Below are 10,265 nucleotides of genomic sequence, written 5' to 3'. Positions count from 1 at the left end.
TCTGTGTAAATGCTAAATGTTCTAAGTATTTGAAGGGGTTTGGCCAGCCCTGGTTAAGGCTAAATATCAAGGATCAAGAACTTGGGGGGACGGGGTTGAAAAAAGCACTAGGACTCCATGGTAACCCAAAGGGGAGGTCAGGTAGGCAGGAGTTGTGGTCAAGGGTATGTGGAAATCAATTCCAGAAAGGACTTACCGAGGAAATGTAATTAGAGGATGGGACAAGAAAATTGATTCATTTGAAATGTGGTGCTGGAGGAGAGTTTTGCGGCTACCACGGATGGCAAAAAAGACAAGTAAGTGGGTTCTAGATCAAATCAAGCCTGAATTCTCCCTAGAAACTAAAATGACAAAGCTGAGGCTATCGTACTTTGGTAACATCATGAGAAGACAAGAGTCTCTGGGAAAGTCAATAATGCTGGGAAAAGTGGAAGGCAACAGGAAAAGAGGAAGACCCAAAACGAGATGGCTGGACTCAATAAAAGAAGCCACGTCCTCCAGTTTGCAGGATCTGAGCAAGTCTGTTAATGCTAGGACGTTTTGGAGTTCTTGCATTCATAAGATTGCCATAGGTCAGAGGCGACTTGACGACACATAACACACACACACACACACACACACAAACACGAGATCAGTACTCAGTCAAACATTGATACCTGCCAAAGGTGCCCAAGTTACCATACATGGGCAGGAGGTCCAGCTAAGACCGACTATAAAATCAGGATTGAACAAGTTTGGGGGGAAAATCTCCTTTGACAGATTTCCCCCACCCAATCTGCACTGAAAAGCTTGTCCAAGCATCTGGATTTTTACCAGAGACCTCCTTTGAAGCTCTCTCCTGGTCAGTTGGCTTTTTTCTGATCAGTCAGTATCCGGGTACCCTGACCTGGTCAGCCAATTTGGGTAAAGGCAGATAACAAAATATAGTTTGTAATCAATGAAGTTAGAGCTTTGTTTTCAAAACACCCAGAGTTTTTGTCTCTCCCTTTCCATCTCCTTGGAACACCTGAGGCTTGGTTTTAAAAAACGTGGGCGAAATTTAGCAGTCTGGCAGCCGGAGACTGATCATCTCAGGCAAGCAACCCCAGCCTTATTGAAATTTATTTCTAAAACTTGCGTTGGAGAAAATGAGGCTTAATCCGGTCAGTACACTGTGGAATGTGATCTCAAGTTCCACCTGGATCAATCGAATAAGTACGCCAAACTCCATGGCCTTTATTTTAACACGACTCTCTTCCTTGTAGCTTTATAAATCACAAAAAAGTGGGGTTTTTTTAAGAAAAGAAATTTATTGCAGTTATTTACACCTGCGCCTGAAGCTGGGTATTAAAGCAAACAGTTCCATATGTGTTCAGTGCTGAGTGTATAGACCGTCCCCAGCTTCATAACTGTCCATTTTTAGCATACATGTGAGTGAGAAAAAATATTTATTAAATTCTATTCACAGAATATACATTCCTATGGAGTTAAGAGGTTGCCGCTTCTAAGCCAGCGGTATAGACACAGCCCCATTAGCTCTGCTTCTACTCCTGAAATGCATGCTGGAGTCTGTGACATCCTCGGGGTGGTCTTCGTTTTTCTTTTCCTTTAAGCTGTTGATGAATCTCAGTGTGATTTCGTCCCATTCTTCCGGAAGAAGCATCAGCAAAAATCCAAGGCAAATGATAATGGTTGCTCCAAACCGTACGACGTTAAATAAGATGAATTCGTGTTTGAGCAGATCTACAGCTGCATCGAGGGAAGGGAGAAATGAGAATGCTTACATTTTAGGACAAGTTATGACGGTCAACCCGGGCCTACATCATGCACGGGGGAAAAAATTGCCCGTAACCACTGGATGAGTTGCTGTGATCGGCATGGAATGTTCACAGATCGGCATGGAATGTTCAGAGATGCCCAAGTTCTCAGCAACAGAATGTGGTCAAATGGTGTAATGATTGACAAGCACCTGCGATATCACAATTCTACATTCTTCTTCCACTTCTTTAAGAGCTAAACTCTTCAAACTCCTTCAAGTTTTTAATATTTTTGAAAAAATCAGAGATGGGCCCTCTTGGGGCCAAAGGGCCTTAGCTTAGGCTGACAGCCTCCAGTTAGGGCCAGGAGATATTCCAGAATTACAACTGATCTCCAGACTACAGCGGTCAGTTCCCCTGGAGGAAAATGGCTGCTTTGCAGGGTGGACTTTACGGCACTATACCCTATAGAGGTCCCTCCCCTTTCTGAACCTCGCCCCCCCCCAGGTTCTACCCCCAAATCTCCAGGAATTTCCTAACCTGGACCTGGCAAACCTAGCCTTAGCAACAGCCAATTTCATCTATTCCTGTTGCTCCAATTCATTACATACACAGGATGAGGCCAGACTTGCCTCTACAGTGCACTCTAGCAGGTACCTCCCAGCCCAGGCCTCCTGTTCTGCTCCGAGGGTCGCCGGGCCCCCTCAACCTCCCAGCGGGGGATTGAGGCCTGGCACTTACCTGCACGGGTGTATGTGCATGCATGTGCAAAATGCGCGGACGCTCCCGCAAGCGCAATGACATCACGGCCAGGAAGTGATGTCATCACACGACCCTCCCCCCGAGCACGCCCATGCTCCACAGGGGCCCGGATTGGGGATGCTGCAGAGTGCAGAAACGCTTCTGCCCTTCACAGCGGCCCAAAACATGCCCGTTTTGGCCCGATTGGGCTCATTTTGGGCCAGTTTTGGCTGGATCGGGCCCGTTTTGAGCCACTGCGGAGCATGGAAACGCTCCTGTGCTCAGCAATGGCCTTGAAATGGGCCTGATCCAGGCAAAATACGGGACTGTTTCAGGCTGCTGCAGAGCGCAGGCGCTCCCGCACTCCACAGCAGCTCAAAACAGGCCTGATCCATGCCAAAACGGGCCCAAAATGAGCCTGATCTGGGCAGAAACAGGCACGTTTTGGGCTGCTGTGAAGGGCAGAAGTGCTCCTGTGCTCTGCAGCAGCCCTAATCTGGGCCTGATCCGGGTCAAAACAGGCCCAATCCAGGTGGCTGCAGTGTACGGGAGTGTGCAGCACTGCAGGGGAGTGCGCACGTAAGGTGCACTCCCCCCCGCTAGCGGGGGCGGGGTGGGGGGCATGGATCTGGCATCCCTATCTGCTCCACTGCTTGACAGGCTGGAAGGAGAAAAATAGAAGCGTTCTTCAGCATTGTGCCAAAGCACGTCACTTTCAGCATAAAACTGGAAGTGATGGTATGGTACTAGTGCAACAATTTAGGATTCACCCCAAGCCATAAAGTTTGGGGTGAATCCTAGAGTGCACCCTGATGTAATGACCTTACTTCCAGTTTGAGACAGGAAGTGACATCATGCATTGGCATGAAGCTGAAGAAATTGTTCTCACTCCCCCAAATGTTCCCACTGGCAACCTTTCTTGATTCCTACCGAAAACTATGGAGCCAGCTCAGCTCCCATTTTGAGCTAGTCTGTGTACATTTTTGTTCTGACACACTGCTACATCTGTGTATTTTTCCAAGAAATGCAGAGGGAAGCGAGCTAGGATGAAGCCCAGGTGCCAGTCTATCTTCGATGACATTTTTATCCTGTCTTCTGTCCAAGGAGTTGAGGGTGGTCCTCTACTCCTCCTTTTTATCTTCTCAATAACCCTGTGAGGTAGGACATGCTGAGGAAAAATGATGGCCCAGCAAGCTTCACGGTCAAGTGGAGATTTGAACTCGGGTCTCCCCAGTCCCTTTCCGGTACTCTAACTACTCCATAACACTTGCTGTCAGCAGATGCTAGCACATCTACCAAATGTTTTGAAATGATCAAAATGTGGCATTCATACCTGCATTGCCGGGGACACTGAGCACTGTCCCGATCGATATTAAGATGGGGTACGTCAGCACGACGCCAACATTCACCAAAATATTAAAAGCTACAACAAAAAAAGAGCCAAGCATGAGATACTGAAGCGGGCGCTTCCGCAGTAGCAGAGTTTGACCTTGCAAGGGAACGTCTGTATTTAATTGTTGTAGATTTTCCGGGCTGTATGGCCATGGTCTTGGCATTGTACAGCCCGGAAAATCTACAACAACTAATGTTCTCCGGCCGTGAAAGCCTTCGACAATATATCTGTATTTAATTGATTTAAAGTTTCTGTTTAAAAGAAACCGTCCACAAGTGATATTGTGGGACACCACCAAAGGGTGCAGACCCTTTTTGCCTTTACTTTAAAACACTTTTTTTCTTTTGCAAATCTGGCTTCTGGGATTGCATGGTCAAGGAGGAGAATGGAGCGGGGAAGACGGAAACTGTATCCCTTTCCTCCCCAGCCATTTCCTCATGCAAAAAAGCTTCCCCTGAGCTGCTTTTACCTCTGATGGGAAAAACTCAGAGGTACCCATCTCTTTTCCCCCAGCAGGGGTAAGAAATAATTCAGGAGCAACTTTTTCTAGTGAGAAGACATCAGGGGAGAAAAAGGTTAAAGCTTCCCACACTCCCCATACTGTTCTTCTCCTTGTTAAAGCAATTCTCAAGGCAATCAGTGGGTTGTACAACTGTTAGGGAATTTTTAGGCCCCATTTCATAAAATCTTGTTCTGAGCATACATTCTAGCTACCAGTACACAGAAATCTGTAAACAAGTAATAAAGCCTTACGCTAAGTGTCACATTTCTTCTTTTGAGATATGCATGTCTCCAGCGGATGAGACAAATCACTGAGCAACGTGTAAACATTTTGTTTTGTTTGGGTTGTTCTAATTAAACAAAGTTAAGATTTCAACCTTGAATGAATTCCTTCCCAAGGAAAATATCAGATACATGGCTCCAGCTTCTCAAATGTTTGCATAAATCATTTATCATTCAAACTTGTCAGATGTCATGTTCTCTGGGGAAATGCGTCATTTTGACAGGGTTTCATTCTAACCTCTGATCTTTTATTCCATAAACAAATAGCAATTATTCTGTAAACAATCAGTACTGAAGGGTACATAAGGCCCTCTAATTCTAATGGTCTTTACACATGTCTCCTAGAAATGGAGGCAGTGTCTGGGATTATTCCATGTAAGAAATAAACCCATTTTTCCTCTATATTCACTGCATTTGGTGTCTTGAAATATATATGGGTTAGTGGTAGTAGAGGACTTATAAATTGGAAGCAGAATACTATTTAAAAATCTCTCCTAACAATAATAGGAGCCCCGTGGTGCAGAGTGGTAAGCTGCAGTACTGCAGCCCAAGCTCTACTCACGATCTGAGTTCGATTCTGGCGGAAGACGGATTCAGGTAGCAGGCTCAAGGCTGACTCAGCCTTCCATCCTTCCAAGGTCAGTAAAATGAGCACCCAGTTTCCTGGGGGTAAAGTGTAGATGACTGGGGAAGGCAATGGCAAACCGCCCCATAACAAAAAGTCTGCCAAGAAAACGTCGTGATGCGACATCCCCCCCATGGGTCAGTAATGACTTGGTGCTTGTACAGGGGACTACCTTTACCTTTTACCTAACAACACTAGAACCCTCCTCCACTGCAAGGATGCAGGAGGGCCCATTGGGCTGGAGAAAGGTGCCACTGCGAGAAGAGAGAAAGGACACAACCCAATAGGCACCACCACCACATCATTGTACATGGTACTACACAAACAGCACAGTCCTATGGAGAGCTACTCCAGTCTAAGTCCATTGACTTCAATGGGCTTAGACTGCAGTAACTCACCATAGGATTGCACTGTATGTCACTTACTCCAAAAGGCACTTCTCTGCCTCGAGCAGCTCACAACTTACAACATTCAGCAGTGGAGAAATGAGTGAGGGAAGAAGGAAAAAACTACCTGTGCTATACACAGGTACGTATTTCATTCCCCGGCACCTAGAGTTAGGTGAGGCATAGAGTTCTCCCCAAAATTTCAACTGATCCCCAGGCTACCGAAATCAGTTCCCCTGGAGAAAATGGCAGCTTTGCAGGGTGGATTCCATGGTACAGCATCCCTGAACTTGCTCCGTTCCCCAAACTCTGCCCTCCCCCAGGCACTGCCCCTAAATCTCCAGGAATTTCCAAAGCCAGAGTTGGCAACCTCTCTGCACCTCCAGTTTGGAAAAATAATCTCAGATTTCAGGGCTAGAAAAGACCTTTGCCTAAAGCCTTAGAAAGGTGCTGTCCGTCAGAGAGAGAGAATGCTTTGGCATAAATCAAGATTCATAACAAGATTGTATTTAACTTATACTATTGTTACGTACACGTGCAGTTCCACTTGTGGAAGCAGTAGCAGTGGAAATGCTGCCGTACCTATTGATCCTGATAATTATGTGAAGAACATCTTGCTCAAGTGGAAAGGTGAGCTGGGATACAATAACTACTTCAGCATAGCGCGAGCTGCCAACGCAGTCTTTTTAGTATGCTTCCACTCGCACAGGGGTTCAAGCACGCGGGGAAATTATTCCACTCACACGAGGGCCACTTCCGTTCACGCAAGATTTCCATTGATTCCCATTTCTCACTGCAGACCCTCAGACCGGACCCCATGATGTTCCTAAGAGTTCACTGATCCCCTTCTCAAATAGCTGTATTGGGAGGGGGGGGGCACAGCTGGCTGCAGCGGGAAGGCAGAAGTGAAAAGTTCTGTCCCATGATTGTCGCTCCACTCCTTTGCCTGAGAGCTGACCTGTTTTTTTTATTCAGAAAAGAAGATTCCCAGCCCAAAAGAAGTCCATCTGTTCTCAACCAGAGCCAGGGCTTTTTCTTCCCTGGTTCCTACCTGGTGGGACACTCTGCCAAATAACATCCGTGCCCTGCGAGAACTCATGCAGTTCCGCAGGGCTTGTAAGGCAGAGACGCCAGGCTTTTTGTTAAGGACAGCGATGGGATATATCATCTTACTGCTCTTCCCTCTTCCTCTCCGCCTCCATGTTTCTATTTTACCCCCTTTCTATCTTTTTGTGGGGCAATGATAAGAATTTGGAATTTGAAGATTTAGCGCCATTTGAGGATTTTAACCGTGGCTTATTTTAAATGGTTTCGTTGTTTATGAATGTTTTTATCATTATGCTGGGCCCTTTTCACACTACATACCTGTTTCCAGAGCATCACAAAACAGCGCAAAAAACGCGGAAGATAGCATCTTCTCACAAGAGTTTTGCACAACATCGCATGAGTTTTGCGTGACATCGCGCGAAACTCTTGCGAGAAGATGCTGTCTTCCGTGTTTTTTGTGCTGCGTTTCGCGATGTTCTGGAAGCAGGTATGTAGTGTGAAAAGGGCCCTGATCTCTTTCATCCTAACATCTGAGCCGTGTGTACTCAGGGGTAGGGCGGTCTATACATTGAAATTACAAATAAATTACAAATTGCAAAAGTTGGGCTGGAAAGTTTTTATTGCTCTTACTCCATCTTTGATCCCCTCCAGCAAAACCACGTGAAAAGAAATCCATAAGGAGACATTTGGCTGAAGTTAACAAACAAACAAGAAAGCTGCCTGGTTCGGCCGGTGGTGGGAAGGGAAACGAGCTTGAGGATCTCACTGCAAAGGGACATGAACAAAAAATTTCTTGACACCTACCTAGCCAGAGACCTGCTATTCCGCACAGGTAGCCCCATGGCACAGCCGAAAAAGGAGACCAGTACTCCACTTTCGTAAAATACAGGATTATGGGGGTAAAGGAAAGGAAGACCAAGTTGAAGAAGCCCAGGGTGGAGATGAAGTGGGCAGCTTCCCCGAAGTTGGCACTTCCCAGGAACATCTTAAATAAAACCTAAGGGGGGAAGAGAAGAGAGAAGAAGGAGCACAGAGAAAAATGAAACTCGTGGAGGGGAACATTCCACACTAGCAGCAGCCCACTTTTAGAGAGCAAGACGGATTTACGGACCCCTTCAGACTGACCGTGGCCTGCTTTATGGCTCATTGTGGGTTCATCTTTGTGACTTCTATGAGTAATATTTGGAGGTGGCAACACCAACAGTTCCCCTCTTCACTATCACTACACACTATAGTAATAATAAACAAATATACATTTAATCAACTGTACATATGAAAAGTTAACAGTACATAAAGAATGTCAAAAGAATGGGGGAAGCTGGCGAATATCCCAGCCCATTTGCCAGCTTCCCCCAGGACAGACTGGACCTCGTCTGAGACACGGTTGTGCCGCACTGGGCTCCTGTGGAGAGTACAGCTGGCATCCATACTGTCTGTGCATACTATTGCTCTGGGACATTCTGGTATTCGAACTTTGAATGCTTTTGATCAGGGCTCATTTTGAGGGGGAACGCACAGGAACGCAGTTCCGGTAGTTCCCCATAGAGGTCACATGTCAGGTGGCCCCACCCACCTGACTCTCGGCCATTTGGGGCCTGTTTTGGACTGGATTGGGGCCGAAACAGCCTGGATCGGGCCTCCGACAGGTGGTGGATCACTCTCCCGCTCATCAGCGGCCCAATCCTGACCATTTGGGGCCTCTTTTCAGCCATTTTCAGCCCCTTTTTGCCAATTTCGGCCCTGAATGACAAGGATTGGGTCCAAAACAGCCAGGATAGGTGATGTCAGGAGGTGTGGCATATGCAAATCGGTTATACTAATGACACACTTCCGGCGATGTCAAGGGGCATGGCATATGCTAATGAGTTATGCTAATGAGTTCCTCCAGCTCTTTTTCTATGAAATGACTCCTGCTTTTGATACACTTTACATACGTTATGAGAGATCATTTGGATACCGGATTCTGGTTGTGATCCATTGATGATGTATTTCTAATGGATTGGAATTGATGTTATGGTTAATGTTTGATGGAGTTTACATTCTTTATAGACTGTTAACTTTTCATATGTACAGTTGATTAAACGTATATGTGTTTATTATTACTATAGTGTGTCGTGATAGTGAAGAGGGGAACTGTTGGTGCTGCTTCGTCTTGTTCCCCCTGAGTGCCTCTCTTGTGTTAGATATTTGGAAGTGGAACAAGGGGTTGTACCTCTGCGCATTCTGATTTCTTCCCTTGAAGGCGTTAAGTCGACAACCTTTTCTTTAGTGAGAGCAATCTTTGAGCAAAGAAAAATATCTCGAGCAACTTCCCCTTCTATTCTGGCATGTTAACAAGTTTTGTTTTGGAAAACAGAACATGGACTTATAGCTGTGCTACAAGTGACGCAGACAAGTATTTTTTAAGTTTTCAAAGACAGAGCTGCATGGGATCACTGGGGGAGAGGAACTGTGCGATTGTTTTCTTGCAATCTCAACAGAGAGATGAACTGCCAGGCAGCTCTTCCCTTCCCCTGCCTCCCCGCGCTAGGGACAAGATCCTGTATTCCTCCCTCTGTTGAGATTGCAAGAAAATTTTAAAGCTCCTCTCCCCCAGTGATCCCATGCAGCTCTGTCTTTGAAAACTGTCTTTGAAAAGCTTTTCCCCTCTCCTGCCTCCCCGCGCTAGGGATATAATGCTGTTTTCAACTTCAGTTCCCAGATAAAATTGCATCAGAGGGCCAAACTACAAGTGACAAATGACACTTGAACAGCAAGCGTATTCCTCCCTGTTCACTTGCTCTCTACTCGATCCACTTACCGTTCAAGTGTCATTCGTCACTTGTAGCTTGGCCCCCAGACGCAGTAAAAACCACGTGTCTGGTGTCACTTGTCGCTTAGATCTAAAACCAGAAATGAAGCTTATCAGCTAAGCAGCACAGAGGAAAACCCTACGAAATAAAAGCGTTTTAAAAATAAACCCTATAGCAGATCTTTTCCTGCTATGGGATACAGGAGCTGCTCTGTAGCAGCTGGCAAACTATCAATCAGGTAGCAATTTCCCCCATGCCAGTTTGGTTAGTTTGCTCATTAGCATTAACTCATTAGCATGTGTCATGCCTCTTGACATCACCAGAAGTGTGTCATTGGCATAACTGATTTGCATGTGCCACACCCCCTGACATCACCTATCCTGGCTGTTTTGGACCCAATCCTGGCCGTTCAGGGCCGAAATTGGGCCCAAAATGGCAAAAAGGGGCTGAAAATGGCTGAAAAGGGGCCCAAAATGGTCAGGGAGAGTGGTAGAGTGATCTACCACCTGTCAGATGCCCAATCCAGGCCATTTCGGCCCCAATCCAGGCCGAAACAGGCCCAAAATGGCCGAGTCAGGTGGGCAGGGCCACCTGACCTTTCACCTTTGGGGGGAACTGCCGGAACTGTGTTCCGGCATGTTCCCCCTCGAAATGAGCCCAGTATATCTCAAATAACTTATCAAAGTAGCTGCATTCCCCATAAACTGGACAGGTAGAAAAACATTCGCAGAGGCCTTTGGTTTATTGAGATTTATGGTGCAG

General features: G+C 46.3%; 1 protein-coding gene across 3 annotated transcripts in view; it reads right to left on the bottom strand.

The window, feature by feature from the left end:
* Positions 1–1,483: 1,483 nt before the first annotated feature.
* SLC35F4 (solute carrier family 35 member F4) overlaps positions 1,484–10,265 on the bottom strand; it is a 195,071-nt gene continuing 186,289 nt past the window's right edge. For all 3 annotated transcript variants that reach the window (XM_054972376.1, XM_054972377.1, XM_054972378.1), the window contains exons 6-8: positions 7,516–7,708; positions 3,811–3,900; positions 1,484–1,728 (exon numbers count right to left, since the gene is read on the bottom strand). In XM_054972376.1, coding sequence (XP_054828351.1) covers positions 1,484–1,728; positions 3,811–3,900; positions 7,516–7,708 — 528 coding nt within the window. The remainder of the gene's footprint in view (positions 1,729–3,810; positions 3,901–7,515; positions 7,709–10,265) is intronic.

The sequence above is a fragment of the Eublepharis macularius genome, chromosome 2, assembly GCF_028583425.1.
Source record: "Eublepharis macularius isolate TG4126 chromosome 2, MPM_Emac_v1.0, whole genome shotgun sequence".
Lineage (NCBI taxonomy): Eukaryota > Metazoa > Chordata > Lepidosauria > Squamata > Eublepharidae > Eublepharis > Eublepharis macularius.
The sequence above is the reverse complement of the archived record's forward strand: the minus strand, read 5'-3'. Positions and strand labels throughout refer to the sequence as shown.